General features: G+C 40.7%; 1 protein-coding gene across 2 annotated transcripts in view; it reads right to left on the reverse strand.

Annotated features, from left to right (window-relative positions):
- The window catches only part of kiaa1549la (KIAA1549-like a), a 254,858-nt gene that overhangs the window by 21,449 nt on the left and 206,890 nt on the right, over positions 1-26,519 (reverse strand). For both annotated transcript variants that reach the window (XM_059652107.1, XM_059652108.1), the window contains exons 15-17: positions 22,561-22,693; positions 7,514-7,864; positions 999-1,093 (exon numbers count right to left, since the gene is read on the reverse strand). In XM_059652107.1, the coding sequence (XP_059508090.1) occupies positions 999-1,093; positions 7,514-7,864; positions 22,561-22,693 (579 nt within the window). The remainder of the gene's footprint in view (positions 1-998; positions 1,094-7,513; positions 7,865-22,560; positions 22,694-26,519) is intronic.

Raw genomic sequence — 26,519 nt, forward strand, 5'->3', positions numbered from 1 at the left:
CCACCCACTGCATCCCAAAACCAGTCCAGCCCGTCTCTGCCTCCCTAACCTGTTCTTCCTCTCACCCATCCCCAAGCCGCACGTCCTACCTACTAACCTCATCCCACCTCCTTGACCTGTCCGTCTTCCCTGGACTGACCTATCCCCTCCCCATCTCCCCACCTATACTCTCCTCTCCACCTAGCTTCTTTTCTCTCCATCTTTGGTTCGCCTCCCCCTCTCTATTTATTCCAGAACCCTCACCCCATCCCCCTCTCTGATGAAGGGTCTAGGCCCGAAACGTCAGCTTTTGTGCTCCTGAGATGCTGCTTGGCCTGCTGTGTTCATCCAGCTTCACACTTTATTATCTTGGTTCTTCAGTAGAGATCACTTATCCAACCTGCCGGCCTGCAGTTTTACATCAGGACAGATAAATTAGGTGGTGATTGTATCAATGGGATTATAGGTAAAAGGGAGGAGGAGAGGGTCAGGGGGAGGGTGTCTCAGTGACAAAATGAAACAATTTGCTTTTTTGCATTGGAAAAATGAATCCCAAGCTAATGGAAAGATGGATGACAGTCATTTCGGTCAAAGCTTTTGTGTTTTTCTAGATGAAAGCACCAAGGCAGTGGTGGAGAGCAGAACCCTGGCTAATATTCTATTCTTTCACCATGAAGTACAAAGTTCAATTGTATTTCTCCCACTCCGCCCACACCAATACACGCCCACTGCCCCAAGACATTGATGCATGACTATCAGTTGTAAATGAGGTGCCCTGGTAAATGAAATGCCGGTATATGGAAGTACAGTAATGAAATATTGCCTTTTACTGTAAAGGGGTACACTGTAAAGTGAAGACCACAGTCACATCAGTCACATGCTTCTGGCTTGTTAGGCTGAATGGTCTACTCCTGTTCCTAGTTCATATATTCCTACATAGTGTAACTCAGAGTCTTTCGTTTTTGAACAAAAAAGTGCCACATACATGTTGTTTTTTCATAAAGCTCTCAATACTTTACCGTCTGAGGGATGCAACTGCTACTGGAGCATTTCTGGGAGGAACAGGCGGTGGTGAGCCAACAGACATTTCCGGAAGCTGCGAATACCTGTACGCCTAGAAAGAGTTCAGAATGAACCTGTCAGTAAGATGTTTTTTACACAATACCCAAACTAGCCCAAAGCATCTTCCTCCTTCCTTCACCTTACATTCATTAAAATCTTATCAATTTCCAATTCCATTCACAACATCTTTGTTTGGAACACATGAGCAGCAGGAGGCCATTCAGCCCCTTGGGCCAATTCTGCTGTTCACATGATCAATGGGTTTGCACCTTAAATCTGCTTATGGACTCTATGCTTTCATCTCGTAATGACTGTGGGATGTAAGTCTTGAAAATTTCCAATGATGATCAGCGTTCACAATCATTTAGGGAAGAAAATTCCACATTTCCTCTCGCCACTGTGTTTCCTATTTTTACATTGAAACAAACTAGCTCCACTTGTTCTGGAATAACAAGGTGTAGAGCTGGATGAACACAGCAGGCCAAGCAGCATCGGAGGAGCAGGTAAGTTTAACGTTTCAGGTCGGGACCTTTCTTCCTTTGTTTATAGGTGAAGATGAGTTTGGTGGGGCTGGAGCAGGCAGAGACAATGGGTCGACCAGGGCAGTCAGGTTTGTGGATTTTGGGAAGGAGATAGAAGTGGGCCGTGCGGGGTTGGGGAACAATGAGGTTGGACACTGTGGGTGGGAGGTCACCTGAGGTGTTGAAATTGTGGATGGCTTGGGAGATAATGGTTTGGTGTTCGGGGGTAGGGTCATGATCCGGGGGCGGTAGGAGGAGGTGACGAGAGTTGGTGCCTGGCCTCAGAAATTGTTTCTCTGTGTCTGCCCTTTTGAATCCATTTGTCATTTTCAAATTCCTCGATTTGGCCATCAGTCAACCTTCTAAAATCAAAGGGAATACACCCCATCCTCACAGGTGACAATAACAGCTTCACTCTGCACAGAACAATGGTTGTGGCGTGGGGTCAAATATTTTTGCAACTATAGTCTTTTTCATCAGCAACTGGTTGATGAGTGACTTTCTCTATCTAAAGTGAAAAGATAGTTTTTTGCACGTACTGAATCAATGAGGTACTTAGATGTATTGGCAATTTCTGACACATTTCCTTCCATAATACTTAATTTACATTAACTACAGTGAAATAAAACATTATAAGCTAACTTTGGAAAGATGATATCTTGATGTTTTAAGGACTTGCCTGTAAGACAATGCTGAGATGCTGGGAAGTGCTTTACTATCCCCTCACCCATCCCACTGGAGGGAAGGTGTAGGAATTTATAATGGCAGTTTAGGCTTGTGTAAAATTTTTCATATGTTACATAGATTTGGCAGTCATAAATAGGAAAAAGCTTTCCAGTCCAAACAGGGCTTTCAAAAAGTTTCAGTGTTATGCACCCCCTTAAAAAATGGATATATTTTCAAAGCCTACTGATTTTTTAAAAAAAATCACTTATCAAAAGCTGTACTGTTATTCCAAGAAATATCATTAAATGCAAGTGCCAGTAAGTCAATGAAAACTGAAAGATAAAATTTCAGCGTTGTTTTCAAATCCATCCATGTCCTTGCCCCTCCCTATCCACGTAACCTCCTGGATATGTATTTTCTGTTAATGCTAGCCTCTTGCATGTCATGTCGCCGATTTTCAATCTGGACTTTCACTCTAATTTAAGGTGCAATTTCACTTACCCAGTCCCTAAGGTTTGGAATTCCCTCTTTAAACCTCTATGTTGTGGGTTTTGCCACCAAAGTATAGTACTTGATGTGGCAATGTTTACGTGCAACGTAAGAAACTAGTTGTGGATAACACGGCACCGAAAGATCCAGGAAATCTTTATTACAGCTAGCTATTGTACAAAATAAATTAAATTCAATGCCACAGTAATATCTTGGCTAGCATTCAGCATTCAATGAAGCATGAGAAGTTCACGTCCAGTAGCATAGCATGCTTCAAGTAATTCCAGTTAAGACAGAGGCTGAGATCTTTAAGCCTTCATGGCTTACTATGATATTATAATGTCCGGAGCACGTCCCTTAAAGCAATGCTGATCTACTGACTATGAGACGGAAATCAACATTCTGCACCTCGCTCATCTCAAAATTTCGCCTTAAAGCTTAACCTCATTGATGAAGATTAAGGCAATAGTAGGGCATTTGCTCAAACGTTTTTGTGCTTTAAAACTCTGAAGCAAATTGGAACAATTTTAATATTCATAGGCACTATGTATAGACAAATAGCAGTATCTGCCTGCCTCACAAGACTCCTTTTAGATATAAGGTCCACCTCTCAGACCCTAAGTCTGAGGTGTTCACTGTTAACTTGCATTGTGTCGATGAGATGGATCATTAAAAAAAAACTATTTATTTATTTACCAATTCTCATGGGAGCAAAGTGTATAATATTTTCTTTTGCTCATTTACACTGTGAAAATCAATGAAGGTGAAAACTGATTTAAAGATTACATTTCAGCCCTTCAATCTACACACTGCTGTGATTCTGAACTGAAGGTCTGCAGTCTCCTGGAATCAATACCCTACCCAGAAACAGGAGGTCACTTGACCCCTCAAGCCTATTTTACTATTCCTTTTTATCATGGGTTGATCTGTATTGCAACTCCATATATGTAGTTTAGATTTTTTATCCCAAATATCTTTACCTGACAAAGACTATCATTCCCATTTTTGAAATTCTTAGATGTCTTACAGGCTTATGGAGATAGAAAGGTCAAGAATTTCAATTGGTTTGTATGAGGAGGTGCTTTCTGACTTAACCCTGACTGACCTGATTCTAATTTGAAGGTTTTAACCTGTTTTTAACAGAAAAATGCATCCTAAGGTTGCAGCTTTTGACCCCTTCAGGAGGAACATCCTTCCTCCCAGAGGAGTTGACTAATCAGCAGCTCTTCAGTCTCAGTAACATCACTAGGTGCAGTAATCACTGCTGAGGCTGGTGACAAAACCAGGTTAATCAGCTGTACCTGAGTAATCAGTGTAACTTGGCAGGATGTGGGCACTGGCAATCAGCAGGCCAGGGCAGGGCAATCAAAAAGGATGTCCCTTTCTGCTTGGGGAAAGGGTTGCGGGGGGAGGGGCCCTTCAAGGTACAAGGTATCACAACAGGAACGATTTAGCTGGTGGCTTTGTAAGATTGCACAGGCTTCACACACCATTGGAAAAATACCAATAGCAGCAAGAGGCCCTTAAATGGATATTAACCAGTCACATAAAAATCCATGGGCCTACTGGTAGTTCAATTATGTTCTCACCACTGGTAAAATATCAGTGGAACAGATAGTCAATGAGTAAAGTGCACACTGCTCACCCACCCAGTTTTACATCTGCTTTACACCCCACTTTCACTCTGGGCGAATAAAATTTCAACTTTTTATTCAGTTTGAACACCTTAATTATATCATTCTCTCTTCAAGGGAAGATAAGCCTAGTCAATGGAACTTGTCCTCTTAACCATTTCTGACCCAGTATTAATTCTTCTTTAGAATGTTAAGGGGTGATGTGACTGAGACCTTTGATAGAGTGAACCCTTTAATGTCAGTGATGGGAGTTCACCTTAAAATCAAAGTCAGACAACTGAGAGAGAAGTTAGCAGCGCCTAGAGATGTGGGTGAGAGAAAGATCCTGTGACATGCAGTCAGCAACACCCAGAGGAGGGGGCAAAGTGAGGACCCTGAGATAGATGGTCAGAGATGGAGGCAGATTGTTTGGAAGTTGTTCTTCCTTACTAGGAACAAAGCAAGTAACTTTTTGGTGAGTCTCTGGTACGTTAAGGTTTTTTTTCTAAACCTAAGTCTTAAAATAATATGCAAATTCATGGTAAAGTTTATAAGATAAATTAAAATTAATGCAAGGAAGTGAAAAAAACTAAATACTTAATTAAAATGCATTAAGAATGGCCGCAACTGGTGATGTCTCACAGTTGCAGCATATGGAAGTTCCTGGTTACTAGTCTGGGCCAGAGAAAACACATCTGCAACAAGAGTTGGACATTTCAGATGCTTTAACTCTGGGCTTATGAACTGGAGGTGGAACTAGAGGCATTGAAATGCATTGGGAGGAGAGAGGAGATTATCTGGATTCTTTGTACCAAGAGGTAGACACACCTCTTAGGTTTGGGTCATTTGATTTGGTCAGCGTTCAGGGAAAGAAGACTGTGATTGTGAACGAGGTAGGAAAGGGCATCCAGAGGCTTTATCGGGAGGGCCCTCAGCCTTTGAAACTGCCCAATAGTTTGAGATTCATTCAGCTTGCCTGGATGAGAGTGAGGGCTGGACAGTGGACAAGGCTAACTGGCCATGGTACCGTGCTGCAGAAAATTATTCAAGAAAGGGTAGTAAAGGGTCAGTCAACAGAGATAATGTGACAAACATTTAAGGGAGTGTTTTAGAATACACAAGAATAGATACATTCCAGTGAGCAAAGAAATTCTAAGATAAAGTCTCCAACATGTGTGGTTAATCACAAGTGTTTAAGATAATACCAACTAGAAAATTGTGGAAAAACACGTGACAAATCAAAACATTGGATGAGATATATGGATATTAAAAAAAAACAAGGAATTTCCAAAAACAGCCAAAATTAGGGGATATAAGTAACATCTGCGATGTAGTAATAAATCAAACACTGGAAGGGAGTGAGGATCAGAATCAACAAAGAAGTGGTAATGAGCAAATTGTTGGAGCTCTGGGCTGACAAGTGTCGAGCCCATGTTCTGAGAGACTTCAGCCTTCGGTCTCAAGTGAAGTGGCAAGTGAGATACATTGGTTTTAGTTTTCCAAACCTCTGTTGATTCAGGAACGGTCCCATCAGATTGGAGGACTGTGAATGTACTTTTTTGAATTCAAAAAAGGAAGGAGACAGGAAGCAGGAATCCACATGCAAGTTAGTAGAACATCTGTCATACAGAAATTTGAGAAACTATTGTTAGTGATGTTAAAGCATGACATTTAGGTAAGTTCAAGGTAATCAGGCACAGTCAACATGATTTGTGTAAGGAAATTCTACCTGACCAATATATTTAGAGCTCTTTGAGGAGGTAACATGTATTATGGTTAAAGAGGAACTGATCGATGCACTATACTTAGATTTTCAGCAGACACTGACAAGATACCACATCAAAGATTACTGCAGAAAATAAAAGCTCATAATGAAGGGGGTACACTGTTGAAACGGATAGAAGATTCACCTGGGAACAGGAAGCAGGGAGCGGGCATAAATGGGTCTTTTTCGGTTTTACAAGATGTAACAAGTGGTATGCCGCTTAGATCAGTGCTGGGGCCTCAAGTTTTTACAATTTACATAATAATTTAGATGAAGAAACTAAAGGTATGGCTGTCAAATTTCCTGATGACACAGCGACATGGAAGTAAGTTGCGAAGAGGTATTAAAGAGACTACAACAAGTGAGTGGGCAATGACAATGTGATAAAATGGGAAACTTCCATTTTGAGAGGAAGAATATATTTTTTTAATCTCAATGTAAGAGACTGCAAAGCTCTGATGTACAGAGGGAATTGAATGTCCTTGTGCATGAATCTCAAAAGTTTGGCACGCAGGTACAGCAGGTATTTGGAAAGTCTCCATTTATCATGAGGCGAGTTGAATATAAATGTATGCTTCAGTAATTCGGGGCACTAGTGAAACCACATCTGTGGTGTACCGAGTAGAGTATCGTTCACCTTATTTATGCAAGGCTATAAACGCATTGGCTGCTGCTCACCTGGAATGGGGGAATGGGGTGTGTTGTCATACGATGGAAGATTGGACAGGTTACACTTGTATTTGCTGTTGTTTACAAGAGTAAGGGATGACTTGGTTGAAACAATAACAAGACCCTGGAGGGGTCTTGACAGGATAGAGATGGAGAGGATGTTACATCTTCTGGGACAATCTAGAACCAACATCATTATTTCAAAATCAGAGTTCACCCATTTAAAAGGGAGGCAATTTTGTTTTCTCTCAGAGGATTGAGAGTCTCTGGAAATCTCTTCTTGAAAAGGTGGTGGAAGCAGAATCCTTGAATATTTCTAAGGTGAATAAATTCTTGTTAAGTGAGGGGTTGAGATGTTATAAAGCATAAGGGAATGTGGCTTTGAGACTACAAACAGAGCAGCCACGACCTAGTTTAATGGTGCAGCAGGCCCATGGGTTAGAATGACCCACCCTTTTTCCTAATTCATATTTTTGAATGTAATTCTTCACACACAGGATGGGAGAGGTTTGAACTTCATCTTACAAAAAGCAGTTAATCTAGCTCACTTGGTGAATTTACATCTCAAGGTTTTCGCTTGAGAAGGAGATAAAACAATGTGGAACCGAAGGCAGGTGGATGCAGTTAAAATACAGATCAACTGTGGCCTCTCAGAGTGATGGAATAGGTTTGAAGGTCTGAATGGTCTCATGTTCCACTGTTGCTATGTTCCATAACATTGTACATGAGCTAGGAGGAGTAATACTTACAGGTCTGGGCAAACTATACTGACACACGTCCTGCCCGTATGCAGGAACCCACTGCAGTCCAGCCCTTGATCTGCTCATAGTGCCAGGGGCACTGGTCACCAGCTCAGTATAGGGTAATGGCTGACCCGTCGTGTAGTGAAGCTGGTGACGGCCGTGAGCGACCCGTCCTGCAGACGCCAGGCTAAACGCTTCCTCCAAGAGCTGATGCATGTGTTGTCTGACCTCATCGATGGATGGCTGGGAGCTGAGGGTGGAGGATTCAGAGTGACCTTTGACCTGTCTTGCTCGGGTGGCAGTCCGAGGCTCTGCAATTCGGTCAATGTTTGTTTCTTCTGTCAACTCTGGCTCCGTCTTTAAAAACAAAATAAAGCAACACATTATTCAGGAAGGAAAAGCACAACTCAGTTAAATAAAGACCAGTATTGTTGTAGTGCTGGAAACGGAGTCACTAATTTACACACTGTGGGACCCACAAACAGCAATGGCAAGCTCAGCTAATTTTGTGACATTGGTTGGAGTTTCAACATTGGCCAAGGCACAGGGAAGTATTTATCTTCTCTTTGAAAGAGAACATAGAACAGAGAACATTACAGCGCAGTACAGGCCCTCAGCCCTCAGTGTTGCGCTGACCTGTGAAACCAATCTGAAGCCCATCTAACCTACACTATTCCATTATCATCCATATGTTTATCCAATGACCATTTAAATGCCTTTAAAGTTGGCGAGTCTACTACTGTTGCAGGCAGGGCATTCCATGCCCTTACTACTCTGAGTAAAGAACCTACCTCTGACACCTGTCCTATATCCATCACCCCTCAATTTAAAGCTATGGCCCCTCGTGCTAGCCATCACCATCCAAGGAAAAAGGCTTCCACTGTCCACCCTATCTAATCCTCTGATCGTCTTGTATGTCTCCATTAAGTTGCCTCTTAACCTTCTTCTCTCAAACGGAAACAGCCTCAAGTCCCTCAGTTTTTCCTCAAAAGCCCTTCCCTCCATACCAGGCAACATCCTACTAAATCTCCTCTGCACCCTTTACAATGCTTCCAAATCCTTCCTATAATGCAGCGACCAGATCTGTACGCAACACTCCAACTGCGGCTGCACCAGAGTTTTGTACAGCTGCAATATGGCCTCATGGCTCCGAAACTCAATCCCTCTACCAATAAAACCTAACACACTGTACGCATTCTTAACAGCCCTATCAACCTGGGTGGTAACTTTCAGGGATCTATGCACATGGACACCATGATCTCTCTGCTCAACAACACTACCAAGTATCTTACCATTAGCCCAGCACTCTGTATTCCTGCTACTCCTACTTTAGTAGCATTGGATCTTTTACATGTATCTGAGAGGGAAGACTGGGTCTCGTTTTAACGTCTTTGTCAAATACCAACTCCAACAAAGCAGTATTTTCTCTGCACTGCACTGGAACCTCCACGTTGACTTCTGTGCTCAAATCCTGAGAGTAGGGCTTGAATCTAGAGCGTTGTGACTCCCAGCCAAGCAGTTTACCAACCGAGCCACAGTGACACGTTAAGTACTAAATGTGGAAAATACTGCAGCTAATTTGTGCAAAGCCAAAAGACAAAGGAATGCTGCACAAATAATCTATTTCAGTAATGTTGATTGAGGCATAAATGTGTCAAAGGAAAAGCAAAAGAAAACATAATTTGTAGTGCTGAGGAATGAAATGAGACATTAAAATGATATGCAATTCATGTTTCATACACACATTAAAGATTTGTCAACGCTATTTGAAGTATTAATGGGAATTCTCCCAATGTCTTAGCTGACAGGATGCCTCCAATCAATGATTTAACTGATTGCCCATCTCCTTGCATTTTACTGAATCTTGCACTGTACTAGGTAGTGTGACGATACTGTGGCTTTAAGACATGTGTTTTATCCTGGTTTCTTTTAGAGAGAGAAAGACTGGTGGACAGGCACCGAGCCATCTATGATAATGTAAACAAAATGTGAAGCCTTTGTTTTTTTTTCAAAAAGCTGGAACAATAGAAACAGCCTGAGTGGGTGTCATCAAGCTCCCACCCACAGAACCAGGGACTTTAGGTTTAGCTTTCAGCAGTTGCTGTTGGGATCTTGAAGAAGTGGAAGCTACTTTCCTCTGTCTTGATTACAGCCAAAAGCTGGGGATTCCCTTCCTGGTCTATTGGATTGCCTATGAGACAAATCTGTTTTCTGAATTTGCCTTCTGCCAAGGGTGTATTTATGGGATGCTACTATATTGGAACGGTTACTGTGTGGTAGTAAAATAATCTGTTATTCTGTTAAATTTTCCAGAAGTGTTAAGGTAATCCAAGTTCCTCGTTCTTTTGCTTTGTTTTAATCATAGTGTTTGAATAAATTGTGTTTTGCATAATGTTGTGTGGTTTGACCAATTGAATTACATCTGGAACACATACCTCACATTTACCTTTAAAGTAAAAGAAAGGTTTGGGTCTAGACCACCTTCTTTATATAGTTTGAGGGGATGCGGTCTGGTCCACAACAATAGTTTTCATATTTGTCAATATAGCAAAAGTTGATTACCATTTTAAGTATTTCACTACATGTGAGACGTTTAGTGATGTACAAGACAATTTAAAACATACACCAGTATGAAATAGATCCATCTTTCAAAGAAAATCTTCTTCACATTTTTCACAGATAACAACTCAAATCATTTCAAAACAATTAAAAATCTATGCACATCCTCTCTGCCTCGATAACCTGAATCATTCCAGATAATATTTTTTTAATTGGTCACAGGCTGGCTTATATTTCACACTTCATGAAGCACTGGCTTGCTGTGAATTTTATATACACTCAACATCATAGCAGTTCTGCACTTGAATGATGTTAGCTGAGATAATCCGATAGCTTCATGGTCACTTTTATCGAAGCCAGCTTTTCATTTCCAGAATTCTTAAACTTACTTGCCAATATCTGTAACTGTCAGGTAGAATTTAATGTCATATTCTCTGTGATCTTTGTCCAGTAACAAACTTATTACTCTTTGAGAAGTAATCAAATCTGAAAAAAGTATCATACCAATACTCTGTCTTTAGAAAAGCAGAACAACTTACAAATTTTCTTGTAACTGGATGTGATAATTCACCCATAAATATTTCTAGCACCTTTAACATATTAAAAGGGAAGTTATCAAACACTATTTGCTATTCAGCCACTTAAGAAATCATTATGACTAAAGTTGATGAAAGTGTCAAGTTTAATGAAGCAGAAAGAATAAGGAAGGGAGGTTTAGAGAGGACTTCCAGAGCTTAGAATGCAGTCTGTTAAAGACACATCTGTCGATGGCATAGTGTTTAAAGTTGGGGACATGCAAAAGACCAGAATTAGAGGAGTGTAGATATCTCAGAAAATCATAATACAGAGGAGAAAACAGAAATCGGGGCTTGAAGATAATAAGAAGAACCTCAACTCTAAGAAGTCGCCTCACCAGGATGCAACGTGGGTCAGTGAGAACTGGGTGAAGGGCAAACAAAACATACATGAATTAAGATACAAGAAGGAAGATATTGAGAGGCTTAATACGTATGGAAAATTCAAAAAGAATGCTAGAGCAACACTGCAGGTCTTGTACCATCTGTGGAGACATGAAACCTGAAGAAAAGTCAGACCAGACCTGAAATGTTACTCATGTTTCTCTCTCCACAAAGGTTGCCAGGCCTGCTGAGTTTCTGCAGCTCTCTCTGTGGTTACTTCAGCTTTCTAGGATCCAAAGTATTTTACTTTCATTTGTGCTTGTGGGAGTTGGATTGTGAGGGCAGTCAGAGTGCTTTAGGCTAGTAACAGAGAGAGGCAATGAAGCCATACATAGGATTTCAGCAGCAGATGAGCGGAGGCTGGACAGAGGTGTGAATGATAATACCAAGAAAGGTGGCCTTGGTAACAGAACAATCATGTGATTCAAAGCTGAACTTGGGGTCAATTATGATGCCAAGGCTGTGATGATATTTGTTCTATATACAACAGTCCAAGCAAAAAAAATTATACCTATTTTGTTTAAAGCTCCCCTTCAGCATATTAAATGATTGTTACTTGCATCTCATAACACCAAACAAAAATATAATTAATAGCAAAACAGAATGTGAACATTTTCACATTGTTTAAATCCAACATCACCAACTTTGCACTTACATAATTACATCCCAAACCAGCTGATGGTTTACCAAACGTAATGAAGGATTGAAAAGTGGCAGAAGGACAAAACATGATATACAAATGAGATTGAAGTACAAGTTTTGAGGAAGACTTTGAAGGTGGAAGGAGAGACAACAAAGCAGAAGGGTTTAGGAAAAATGTGAAGTCAGAATGATTGATGATTCAGTGGCCAGAACTAAATGAAAGATGAAACGAAGACCAGAACTGGAAATATAGAAATCACTAACAGACACATGGAGCTGCATGTGTTTTCAGGCATGCTTCTACATTAAAAGGCAATGATTAGTTTTTTTTCAATTAGCTCAACAATATTTCTCAACATGTGTCTTTACAGTATGTGAAAACAAGATTTCGAACAGAGTTATGTGGGACATGGATGAATCAAAACTTAAGACATCTGCTATTAAACAAAAAGCCATGCAGTTTGCAGCAGTGTTTCCCACATTTTGTTTAAGCTTTTAAACATGGTATTATAGAAACAGTTGTTAACAATAATCAATGTAGAACACATCAGTAAGACATCTTCCATCCATTATTTTAAAGGAGGCAAAATTGAATTAACAGAGGCCATATTTATAAGCTTAAATTCCTGTCGGCCATAATATCAGTGGACAACAGTTTAGCTGAATGGCCTAATTCCATGCTGTAGCTATACAGTCAGACAGCATAGAAACAGATCCTTTGGTCCAACTCGTCTGTGCTGACCGAACATCCCAGTCTGACCTAGTCCCATTTGCAAGCATTTGGCCCATATCCCTCTAAACCCTTCCCATTCATGAAGTTATCCAGATGTTCTTTTTAAATGTTGTAATTATTCACGCAGCTTGTAATTATCCTCCGGCAGCTTGTTCCATACATGCATCACCCTCTTGCATGAAAAGGTTACCCACTAAAATAGCAGTTAGAGAGAAAAGTATGAAGGTTTGGTCACTATTATGGGAATTAATAATTTAAGCCCTTCCACTGCCTTCAATCCTGTCAAACTGAACTCAATTTACTTGCACTGATTTAGAAATTCATAACACAATAGTCAGTGAAGGGGAACATTTACAAGAACTAGCTGAATTTGAAGTGCTCAGATAGTTGTACCTGACAGATTCTTAATCTCTTATTGATTGATGTCAGTCCAACAATTCCTTCATGGTTGTTTGATTATTCCACCACAGAGAGAAGATACCCCATAGTTTTAGCATAGCAACAAACTAACAGCCGTGATGCGCGCACAAACAGCTAATAAATAGTCTGGACTGTAACTGGGTGCTCCAAGTGTCCCATAAACAACAACTTAAATTCACACAGCACTTTAATGGAGGAAAATGTTCCACACCATTTGGCAGGAGAGTTTAACACATAAAATGTGATACCAGGCCAAAGGATGATGGGATAAGTAAAATCTGGATCAAAGAGAAGAGAGGTTGAGATGAGATGACGTTTAAGAAGTTGTGATTTAGGCAGCAGAAGACAGACCCATTAACTCACAGAATCACAGAACCTCTACAGTGCAGAAGGAGGGCATTCAGGCTGTCAGTCCACATCGACCCTCAGAAGAGCATCCCTACTAGACCCAGCAGCCTACAATATCTAGAATTAAGAGCATAGCTAAATATTTCATGAGTAAAATTAGGAAACACTTCCACACGCAAAAGATGATGGAATTGTGGGACTCTCAACTCCAAATGGCAACCGATGCTGGATCAATCATAAATTTTTAAGAATGGTTGACAGTAACAGAAAATATTGCATGGCATGGGACAGAGGATGCAGAGTAAGGCCACGACTAGTCAGGTTTCAGAGCTAAATGGCCCCTTCTTGAACCTGCACGGAATACTGGATTCTGTCTTAGGGTCCATTCCTTTGTACTGGATTGTCACTATCTCTAATAACTTTTCCATGAGATCTTGAATTGGCTGATAATTCATGGCATGAAAGTATTGTTTTTCTGCTTTCATGAGTGTCTATCTATTCTTTCACATGAGTTGTACTGAATGCCACATATGAATGCAGGCTATTACTGCCTTTTGTGTGCTTTTTTTCTCTCATTAAATTTAAGTATTGACTTTCTGTAATAGTTTGTGCATCCAAACATATTAACCAAAATTAAGTGACCTTAAGAGCACAAAACCTTGGATTGTCAGATCATTAAAAACTTGAAATAAATGCCATTTAAAATCAAATTGAAAATGGTAATTTATTTAAATCTGTAATTAGAATTGTAATTTGTTCTGTGCATCCATTCACAGTAGACTCAGGGGTAAGATGGTGCAACATGCTTTTCTCTTGTCCTACCAAGACACAGGAATCTATCTTACCTGCATTTCAGACAATATTGAACCATCGCTCTACAAATGCACAATCTTTTTTGTTATTCATTCTTATTTCTGATTTGTGTACTCACTCAATGAATTTCTTTCTGCAAAAGAAGTCTCTTTGGATCCCAAAAGTGCTACTTTTGCCTCCTGGTTCCAATGAATGCCTACAGCTGGGATTAGCAAATCATCTGGTTTACTGTACATAGGTTGCTATAGAAACTGGACTAAATATGACATGGGATAACAAGGTGTAGAGCTGGATGAACACAGCAGGCCAAGCAGCATCAGAGGAGCAGGAAAGCTTTCCTCCTCCTCTGATACTGCTTGGCCTGCTGCGTTCATCCAGCTCTACACTTTGTCATCTCAGATTCTCCTGCATCTGCAGTTCCTACTATCTCTAAATATGGCATTGTGCGGCTTTCCTCTAAAAGACAGAAAGGTCACTGACAGACCAGCAATTTGAATGCTACTCCCAGATCAGATAAAGATTGGATTCATAGGATAGTACAGTGCATATGTAGGCAATTCAGCGAGGCAAATCAATGCCATCTGTTTCAAACAGTAATCTAGTTTATCCCATTCGCCAATGCTCCGTCCTCATATCTTTGTAAAAATGCACTTAATTTTATACTCATGAAGGATATCAGTGCAGTATTCTGACAAGGCTGCATTTTGTGCAGGTTTGTATTGTTTTAATGAGATATCAACTCAGGTCTTCCCCATCATTTATATGTAAAAGAGTCTATGGGTAATGCCTGAAGATAGGCAGGAGATTTTATAGGTATATTTATAACCAACACAAACCCATCAGTTCACACTCACCAAAATAAACAAATTACTGGTCATTCCTGTACTATCTGCTGCATACAAATTAAACGTATTTGCCTGGGGTGATTGCACTTTGAAAGTAATTAAGAATTTGAGAATCACTGTGAATATAAAAATGTGCTCAAAAATTTTCCTTTCCTCAACTGAACAGGGTAATAGTTTTCGGTCTAAATATTTAGCACAGTGCTCACCATCCAAGCCACAGTGGTTACAGCAATTTCCTGGTCAGCAAAGTTGAGGCTGGGTACACTCCTCTTGAATCTTTTGGTGCCAACACATTGGCACAAGCTTTATCCATCAGGTAAGAGAAATATATTTCACGTGTGATGTGTGAACCAACAGCTCATGTTGCTCCTCAGAGGACATTATGGAAATTTCAAACATTTTATGCAAATTAGAGGCAGCTGCAGAGGGGCTTTTTAATAAAAACAATCACGTAGCCATTCATCACAACGCCATGACATTTGATCGATTTATTTGTACAAATCAATGTTGTAAGCAAGATTTGTTCATGTAACAATGCCACTGTACACTTTCAGCAATGGATCACCTTCATCTTCCTGAGTGCCTCAGTCTGATGTATTTTGCTCCTATTCATTGTATGATTATGGCAATTCTAAACTACGGCCTCGATTTAATGCAGCCCATAGTGGCAGGAACAGTGGTTACCAGGTCTATTTTAACCCACTTAATCCCAGAAGAGATTCTGCAGGAGCACGGTGAGGGGCAGAACCTCACTGATTTATAGTTGTTGAGTAGATAGATTGGGCGGATGGGAAGGATACCTCATGTGCCCCTGGCAACAATGATCAATTAGCCAAGTCTCCTGAATTTAACAGAACGTACATAGCTTTCTTGTGCCCTTGGGAAGTCACCCAGTAACCCCCGCCTTTCAGCAGTGGAAAGGTGTCCCTTATAACTTCGTCCTCTGCAGTTAATGGATGAGCCTAACATTAAGGAGGGGAGGTGCTGCTAAAAGCCAACTGTCCACCCTTCTGGAACTGCCTTAAACCTCCTGCACTCACCCCCAACCACCAACATCACCACCTGCATCTGAACGTCAGTCAATTTTGGGCTGGAACTCGCATGACATTTCTTTCCCTCGGATGGATACAGTAATACCATCAGCCCCTGTTGCTTCTGGAGCTGACAATAATGACTAACTGCTCACTTCTGATTGTTTGGTAGCTCTCAGTGGGTGGGACTTCTGCCACCAGGCATTTCAAGGCAGGGGAGGCCTGATAATGATCACACAGGCATCTGAAAAACACTAGATTCTGTCAGGCATCTCCCATGGAGTCAAAGTGCATTCCCCACCCGTTCTATGACCAGTGGCAAGAGCCCTAATGGTTGCACAAGGTCCAACCCTATTTCCAGCATGATGTCTCCAACAAGTATAGCTTTCAACTGTGGCATTCCAAAGTTACATTCCTGACAGACATTGTTGGTCTGTGCTGTGCGTGTGCCAATTAACATATACCCATCTTTGAGGTAAAGGTTCAAAAGAACATCTGATTCAGCACAAAAGAAATGACAGAAGTCAAACTAAAGGATCCCTCATACTTGCTGCCTCATTCAGTAAGAGCTTGGCTCTTAGCTTGTAACTCAAACACAAATTCCTGCCCTCCTTCCGTGTTCCTTAATTGGCTTCAAGTCCAAATCCAGAGATTTCAGTTACAGATACAACCTGATAATAGCAATGTTGAGACAGCACTGATGTGTCAGTTTTCAGGTGATACTTTAAACCATTCATCCTCTTAGGTGAGTGTAAAACATCTTTCTGTGCCATTTGAAGACGACCAGGGGGCCAGGTCAATATTTATCCCACAACCTACACTGATAAAAACAGATTGCCTGTTGAAATTCTGCATGTTGGAGCTTCTTGCATGCAAGTTGGCTGTGTTTCCCCAATTTATTAACTCTATTAACTGTAATTTGTTTGGAAAGCCTTAATATTTTGTAAAATGCTCTATAAAACAATTATGTCTTTCCTGTTGCAAGCTGTCAATTTGAGATGGTTTATATTTGTTCATGGGGTGTGGGCACCATTGGCACAACCAGCATTGATTGTACACCCTTTGTCGAATTTTGGAAAGTGACAGTGATCCACTCTTCCCTACTGCTGCAGTGGTGGGGTCTAAGGACATTTGCAATGTGGCTGGGGTGGGAACTTTATTTTGTGTCATTCATGGTGAGTTGGCATCACTGATATTGTGAAGTTAGGTAGCGTGCTCGTGGATTGGGAGGTAGGAAGTTAGAATTTGGTGTTTGTAAATTTTAAGGGGGAAAGTATTGTGTGGAAAGCATAGATGATCTGATTTTTCTCTGCTTAGAGATGTAAAATGGTTGTCTGTGAGCTGCAGCTTGAAAGATTATAAGTTCACAGCGTGCACGTGAAATGAAACATTTGTATCAAAAGGCCATACGGTTAGCAGGCCAAGGAGCAGTTTTGTTTTGTCATTAAGACAATAAGTTTTGCATTCAGCCCACCAATTTGAATCAAGCACTTAGATACCAAAACCCAATTAAATTTAAACCTGATGGTTTTGACAACATAGGGGAAATTGTATTCTAAGAAATTGGTATGTCATCAAGGGTATAAAAGAAGGGGGCAGTTGGATAAAGAGTGCAGAGCTAACTGCCATCCACCAGAGCCAACAGATCTCTACTGGCTATCGAATTCTCCTCTATGTCTGAGAGAAAGCGCCATCTAATTCAAAGATACCAATGGCACAAATAGTTAATATTCCTGACAGAAGAACTAATGGAGAAGGCGTTCCTGAGAGAACATTTGATGGAGAAGGCATAGAACTTTCCAGAAGACAAGTAACCTGGCTGTAGTTTTGAGAGACTAAATTCTATGTTTGTTTTTATGTTATATAAGTGGGGCTTGTATTTATTAGAACAGCATTATTCAGGAATGGTAAGTAGTTAGAAGAGATTTAATCGGTTTATTAATAGTTTAATTAATTTGTTCACTCTTAGAGTTAGATAAATAAATTGTTACTTGTTGATTTTAAAGACTACGTCAGGGATTTATTTAATCTAACCACTTGAAGTTGCTGAAAGGCAGGTTGCACCATTTTTCACATTCTTTTTACAGATTATAGGGCAAGGTGCTCCTCTTTCAGAGTTTTGCCTTTAGTTCTCAGAAGAGGTCAGCCTCCAATGAAATAATCTAGTGTTCTCATCCTTGTATCTTTCTAGAAATGCCAAAGGATTGTGATCAGTCTCTGACCAATCGTCTCTGATGCATTGTTTGCAATGTAAACATTAAAATATTGTAAGGCCACTACCAAACTCAATAACTCTTTTTCAATGGTTGAGTATTTTTTTCTGGTGGATATTGAGTTTTTTTGAATAACCACCGATTGGCCTTTCACTTCCACAATCATCTTCCTGGAACGACACTGCTCAAAGACCTACGTCACTTGAATCAATGGCAACTTTAAAGGATTTCAAAGCTTTGCCATGGGTAATATTGGTGCGCTGGTGAACTGGAATTTCAAATTCTCGTATGCTTCCTGGTATTGTTCTGTCCACTGAAATTTTACGTTCTTTTTTAACAAATCTGTCATCAGAGCCTCTACGCTACTAAAGTTTCAGACAAATTTTCTGCAGAATCTGCTCAACCTTAAAAATTCAAGGATGGTCTTGGAATTTCCTCAATGGCCTTCGTCTTCGTGTTCTTTGGTATCATCCGTCTGTGTCTGAAGTTGTGCCTAAAAACGTCACTTCCACATTCCTGACTTCCGTTTTTGACCAACTTTGCTTCCGTTGTTTCTCAAAGAGCTCTGCCCAATGCTCCATGTGATCTTTCCAAGAAAGGCTAAAGATTACTAAGTCATCTATCTCGACAGCACACTTAGTCAATCCTGCAAAAGCTCTGTTCATTAGCCTTTGAAAACTGGCCAGTGCGTTTTTCATTCCAAGAGGCATTACTTTCAAAAGATAAAGCCCATTTGGGGTTACAGAAGCAGGAACTTCTTTTGCTCTCTCTGACTGAGGTATTTGCCAATAACTGCAAAGTAAGTCCAACTATGTGATGTTATTGGTTTGTCATACTTTTCTCACACAGTTCTCCAGTCTCAGAATTGGGTACAAATCAGATTTGATCACCACAGTGTTGACTTTCTGATAATCTACGCAGAATCGTTGAATGCCATCAAGTTTGGGAACCAAATACAATCAGCAAACTTCAATCACTTGACTTGGCTCGATGATGTCTTCTTGCAGCATCACTTCCACTTCCTTCTGAACTTGCGCTGCTTTGAGAGGATTAAACCTGTAGAGGTTATTTTATTGGAACAGCCTTTCCTATGTCAACCTCATGTAAGAGAATTAATCTTTCTCATTCCAGTTCTACGTATGTCCTCATAGCACTGTAACAAGTCTTTCAATTCAGTTCTCTGTTCCTAGGACAGATAGCTCACTGCCCTATCCTATTCCTTAAGGACTTGCTCATTATTTAATTTATTCTGAGGCACCTCAAAAAACAGTTCATCTGGATTTGATTCCTCCCTCTGACTGGCAGTAACTAATACCTGTTTCTCCAGTTTCTTTTCCCCGTCATAGTAAGGTTTCAGCATGTTCACGTCATACCCGGATAATTTTTATCCCCAGCTATGTAGCATCTATACCAGATTATTCACCTGACCTAACGTCTTCTCAATCTGTAGGGATCATTAAACTTTGCTTTGAAGGGGTCTCCTACCTCTGGTAATAGCACTAATTCTTTATCCCCACAGGCAAATATACAAATTTTAGATTTCTTATCTGCTTCTTGCTTCATTAGGTGCCGTGCCACCTTCAAATGCTGTCTAGCTAATTCACCTACTCTGTTTAATCTTTCTCTCACCTTAGGTACATAATCCATCTGTGAGATTTCTGATCTCAAACCTACTTTTCAACTTTTCCTTAATTAATTTTAAAGGCCCTCTTACTTCTTGTCTGAATATCAATTCGAATAGAAAAAATTAAGTCGATTCACTTGGGAGCATCTCTAATAGCAAATATTACAAATGGGGTACGTTTAAACCGATCATTTGGGTAATTCTGGCAATAAACCCTCAACATGGTCTTTACAGTCTGATGCCACCTTTCCAATGCTCCCCGTGATTCAGGATGCTACACCCAGGACTATTTGTGATCTCCTTAAAAAATCGGGCAGTAAAATTGGACCCTTGGTCTGACTGAATATCCCTGGTTAGTCCATAATGGGTGAAGAAAGCAAGCAACTCCTCCACAACTGTCGTTGCCTTGACATTCCATAATGGAATTGCTTCTGAAAACCTGGAAGAATCATAGAATCCCTACAGTGTGGAAACAGGCCATAAGGCCCAACAAGTCCACACTGCCCCTCTGAAAAGCATCTCAACCAGACCCATTCCATTATGCCTGCTTTCCCCAAGCCATAGCCTTAGTCTCCTGAGTCTACTCTGCCATTCTAGATCATGGCTAATCATCTACATTACTAATTCCATGTTACTCTGTATCCATTGAAGTTATGAATATCCAGAAATCTATCAATCTGTGTCTTGAGCTTACTTAGTGACTGAGCTTCAACAGACTCTATCATTGAAAATTCCAGAAGGTTCACTACCCTCTGAGTGAAGCAGAGCCTGTATTAGCATTATACCACTTCCTATTCACTTTTGCCTATCCTTTCCAAATACTGAATATTCTTTAATATTCAGCTTCCAGTGTCAATTATGCTGCAGCAAAATCTACATAATGGCAATTAAATCATATCCTTTTACTTCTACTGGAACCATCAATTAGTCTATCAGGTTAGCTGAATGCATGTAGCATTTGAAGACAGCCTTTAATCTGCCTTTTCAACATTATTCTGTAAGGTTAGCCTGGTTGATTTTAGGATTTTTTTTCATGTTGTTTTCCATTCACAGCTTTTCTATTGAATGGCCTCTTCAGTTCCCATCTACCGACAAGCGACTTTAAACACTATCCAAGTAAATCTCCCTGTAAGAATATCAAACTCAGTCTTGCTAAGGTGTACCATCCTCCACATCAAGTCCCAGGTGCCACAGAGCTGGTCCCAGTGTCCTGTAAAGCCTCCCTTCCCATACCATTTTTTCAGCTAAATGTTCATTCACTCAATCACCCGATTTCTATTTTCATTAGCACATGGTACTGGGAGCAATCTTGAGATTACTGTCTTGGGAGGTCCTGTTTCACAGTATTTTTAGATCTCATCCTTACTTCTCACGAAGTATGGTTCAATAAGCATGAATCTTTCAAGCTCTAATTTTAGCGGTCTCCATCTTGGCAGATGGACCTAGTTGTTATGACGGGAAATTTACAGCAAGACCTGCAACGAATGTAACTTTTGTTTAAGTTCTTCAGCTGACATGTAGTGGTTCACCAAATTTTATTCTTATTTACTTTTTCTGTTTCTTACAACTGAATGGCTTTCTAGGCTATTTCTGATGGTAGTTCAGCATCAAGTTCAGGGAGGACTAACCTGGTAAGGATGACAGATTTCCATTACCAGAGGGCATTTGATGTGTTTTTATGGCTTTGAATGGCCTCTTGATCCTCATAACTGAGCTTATCTTTTTATTACAACTGTATTTAATAAGGTAAATCAAAATTCTCTAACAGCTAACGTGGGATTCAAACTCATTTCTCCTAACCATTAGTCCGAGCCTCTGGATTACTAACCCAGCAACATGGCCACTTTGCGATCATGATACCATTAGCGAGATTAATTATTTCAATGTCCCATAAAGGTCTCTGTTGTGATCACCCACAATATGACTACATAGTTGGAGAATTTCCATTTCCCCTTTCAACAGAGTCATCTGACTCCTAATCTTGCCAAAAAAAATCATTTTGAAAGTAGGGCATGCGTTGACAATGCCAAGATGGCCACCAGTCACTTGTACAAGCACAAATGGAGATGAAGACACCATACCATGAAGGCTGAGTCTTCTATGCAGCCCATTCCTGGCCAACCTGCTGGTAACTGCCTGCACCCAACTCACTGCCATCCCCAGCCACATTTCCTGTTACAGCTTAGATATTTTGTCACTCTTTGAGTGCGCCAGTTGCTGCACAACCTATTGGTAATAACAGCAATAAAGACAACCTTTTGAATAAGTGTTGACTATATTTCTGTGGAACAGGAGCAAGCTCTTCACCCTTTTACCATTCAATTACGTCTCTAAGCCAACTCTATTTTGCTGAACTTACTCACCTTCTTCAATAGTCTTATCTAATAATATTTGCAAGGTGAAATCAATTGAAAATTTGAAATGTTAGTTTGATTTAATTTGGTTAGTCAAAGGTATTAAGGTTATTGAAATCCATGCAGGAAGATGGTGTTAAGATACAGATTAGTTAATGGAAGAATATGCTGGAGGGATTGAATGGCCTCCTCTAGTTATCATGTTTCAAAGTCCAGCCACATATAATAGCTTATGACCTACAATGCTTGCAAGATAGACATGAAGAAGAACAGGTGTGCTCTTTGTACACAAGGAGCAATGGTAGATTCTACAGAACAGGAAGAAAGATACAGAAAAATGTCTGAAAGACACTCTTTCTTTTCCACAGAGTGGCATAATCATCTGGAGTCCAGATCAATTACAGCCCTCAATATTTATACTTTAACAAGTAAATATGTCAAACTCATTGTGAAAAAAGGGTACAACTAAATAGAACCTGTCCACTAAAAAAGCAAACAAACAATCTACTTACATCATATCCGCTGTTGCGAATGCCCCGCCGTGATCTCTCCCTCCTCACAAGTAGATCCATCTCGGTTCCTCCTGGACCTGGGCTGTTCAAAGACTGCCTGCTCCTATAAACAGCATTCTTTGTCTGGGATTGCCTACATGGAGTCAAAATATATTTAAAAACAATGATTAAAATTGTAGCAAACACTACATAGCTGATTACTGGCATCTGCAATGAATACAATGACTTGCAGTTTACCTCTACACTGACGATGTCAAGTGAAATATAGAGCAAATTACTTCTCTCAAAGAGTAAATAATTTGAGAAAATGTTCTCAGATGGTGAACTATCCTCAAAGAAAGTTTCTGTCAGAAAATTGATGCTTTGTCTTGAAGCTTTGCATCCCTTCCTTTTATTTATTCATGGGATGCAGGCATTCCTAGCTAGACCAGCATAATCCCTCATTGCCACCAAGGAGGTGGTGGTGAGACACTTTCATGAACTGCTGTCGTCTATAATGATGCTGGTGCACCCATAAGGCTGTTAGGAACAAAGTTTCAGGGTTTTGACCCATCAATAGTGAAGGAACAGTGAGTGAGATAGTTCCAAGTCATGACGGTGTGCAACTTTGAAGGGAGGTACTCTGGCATTCCCATTTCCTTACATTGTGTTCTCTTTGAGTATAACATCCTTCTTTGAGGATGTGACTAGAAAAGTTGATGAGGGTCAAGCTGTGGATGTGGTGTATATGGACTTCAGTAAGGCATTTGATGAGGTTCCCCATGGTAGGCTCATTCAGAAGGTCAGGAGGAATGGGATACAGGGGAACTTAGCTGTCTGAATACAGAATTGGCTGGCCAACAGAAGGCAGCGAGTGGTAGTAGAAGGAAAATATTCTGCCTGGAAGTCAGTGCTGAGTGGTGTTCCACAGGGCTCTGTCCTTGGGCCTCTACTGTTTGTAATTTCTATTAATGACTTGGATGAGGGGATTGAAGGATGGGTCAGCAAGTTTGCAGACGACACAAAGGTTGGAGGTGTCGTTGACAGTATAGAGGGCTGTTGTAGGCTGCAGCAGGACATTGACAGGATGCAGAGATGGGCTGAGAGGTGGCAGATGGAGTTCAACCTGGATAAATGTAAGGTGATGCATTTTGGAAGGTCAAATTTGAAAGCTGAGTACAGGATTAAGGATAGGATTCTTGGCAGTGTGGAGGAACAGAGGGATCTTGGTGTGCAGATACACAGATCCCTTAAAATGGCCACCCAAGTGGACAGGGTTGTTAAGAAAGCATATGGTGTTTTGGCTTTCATTAACAGGGGGATTGAGTTTAAGAGCCGTGAGATCTTGTTGCAGCTCTATAAAACTTTGGTTAGACCGCACTTGGAATACTGCGTCCAGTTCTGGTCGCCCTAATATAGGAAAGATGTGGATGCTTTGGAGAGGGTTCAGAGGAGGTTTACCAGGATGCTGCCTGGACTGGAGGGCTTATCTTATGAAGAGAGGTTGACTGAGCTTGGACTTTTTTCATTGGCGAAAAGGAGGAGGAGAGGGACCTAATTGAGGTATACAAGATAATGAGAGGCATAGATAGAGTTGATAGCCAGAGACTATTTCCCAGGGCAGAAATGGCTAACATGAGGGGTCATAGTTTTAAGCTGGTTGGAGGAAAGTATAAAGGGGATGTCAGAGGCGGGTTCTTTACACAGAGTTGTGAGAGCATGGAATGCGTTGCCAGCAGCAGTTGTGGAAGCAAGGTCATTGGGGTCATTTAAGAGACTGCTGGACATGCATATGGTCACAGAAATTTGAGGGTGCATATGTGAGGATCAATGGTCGGCACAACATCGTGGGCTGAAGGGCCTGTTCTGTGCTGTACTGTACTATGTTCTATGTTCTTGGATATTGGAATAACTAGATCTATTATAAGCTCTTACTTGGATAACACGAAGATTAAGGATGGTAACCTCGGAGAAGTTTTTGACGATTAAGGATTTGAGAGAGAAGATGGAAAGAAAATGCAGAGGAGTTTTGCCTTTAGGCTTCTGAACTCCCTAACAGGCTGAAATGGGAGCTCATATCACGAAAAAAACACAGTCACTCACTGCAGTTTTCACTGGGACAGGCACTTAATGACCAAAGGGTGGGCTTGCTACCCAAACAAGAGCTCATTAAAAACTGCAGGGCCAACCAACGACTTTCATGATTGAAAGAAGCAGGTAAGACAGAGTGAGGCCCTTCAACATGGAGACAATCTACAACTTTTTGTTAGGAACAGAGCATGTAGAATCAGGTAGCAGGAAGCTGAGTGTATAGCAAACTGGCTACAAAAAATAAAGACAGTAAGAGTTTGAAGCAGATACTCAAGACTGGCAAAAGATGAAACAGTGTTCCACAGAAATTGGTTTTGGGGCCATTACTGTCCTCAATTTATGCTCATTATTTGGTTGTGAAAAGTGGGAGCATGTAGTGCTTGGAACCAGGTGGATCTTATTGACTGTGACATCCTTAATTGGTGTTGTTAAGCTGGGCCAGTCAGGGAGCCCTGGTCAACAGATATGAACAAGACATTACCTCTTGTAGGGCAGAGGTAATGTTCCTACCCCTGAATTGGCAGACTGGGTCCAAGTCCCACCTGCTCCAGAGATGTGTAATAATATCTCTGAGCAGATTGATCAGGAAAATAGATTAAATAATTTCTTTAAAAATTATAAACAGGACATTCAGAATTTCCTCACTTCACAGCCTGACTGTGATCTGGTTGGCCACCGTAGGTGTACTGTGCACATGTAAATAAATGGGGACTCAGAGATGGGATACTGGTCTTTGTGCAGTTATTTCAGATTACAACTTTTAAAGGTGCAATCAGAATCAAAGTGAGACGTAGTTAATTCAGAAGGAAGACTATGGCAACATTGCATAACATGCTACTAATCTTAAAAAATCAGCTTCTAATAGGCAGATGGATTTCAAAATGAATAGAATCCTGTTTTGGTCAGAGAAATAAGATGGCCACATCTAGCAACATGATTTTAACTTCCTGAAAATCCAGACTGAATGTGTAGAATTAAAATCAAACCCACCAACCCATATTTGAGTCTCATTGGTGAGGCTCTCTGATGCAACAAAAATGGCAGAAGGGATCAGAAATCCAAAGTCCCACATCCAAACAAGCCATTTTCTACTTTTGCAGGTGTTAGACTGAAGGATGGCCAAGTTTCTTGCATGCATGGTTTTGGATAGGTTGCTGACCATTCACATCACTTGTTCCCTCCATTCAAATCTTATATAGAATTCCATTTCATGCATAACCCAGTCAGAGTGCAGATTATAACTACTCAGAGCAGGTCTTAACATTATGGATTTGTATGGATAGCTGCTTTGGAATGGTAAGGTATCTAGACCTCAAACACTTTTGGAGGTGGCAAGGTGACCTTCAGCATTGTTAAAAGTTAATATAAATCTGAGTCAAAAATAGGTGACCCATTACTGTCAACCTCAGATGTGAGCACCCACCCACTGAGTCATGATGTAGACTAGCCATGATCTAATTTACTGATCTGAAGGACTGAGTGATGACAGCCTGTCCCTATGTTTTCGGCTTGCTCAAAAGTCAAATGGTCCACATGCCCACCCTTTTGGTTGCTCAGCTTTCACACTGCTGCCTTGTTGGTCATAGATTAGGATGTATTCAGCAATATGCAACTTGTGGAAGCTGTTGCATTCAAAAGGAAACATCATTGGAGATGGGGTTGAAACATGGTTACAACAAATCCCTAACCCGTCCTTCTCCCTTCATGGTCAGGATGACCAACATTACAATCACAGAATATCATACAAATCATAGCAGCACAGAAAGAGGTCATTCAGGCCAGCGAGTCCATGCCAACTTTCTCAAAGAGCAATACAATCAGCCTCACTCCTCACTCTTTGCCCAACACCTTGAGTTTATTTCCTCCTTTAAAGTGTTTATCCAATTTCT

The sequence above is a fragment of the Stegostoma tigrinum genome, chromosome 17, assembly GCF_030684315.1.
Source record: "Stegostoma tigrinum isolate sSteTig4 chromosome 17, sSteTig4.hap1, whole genome shotgun sequence".
Taxonomy (NCBI): Eukaryota; Metazoa; Chordata; class Chondrichthyes; order Orectolobiformes; family Stegostomatidae; genus Stegostoma; species Stegostoma tigrinum.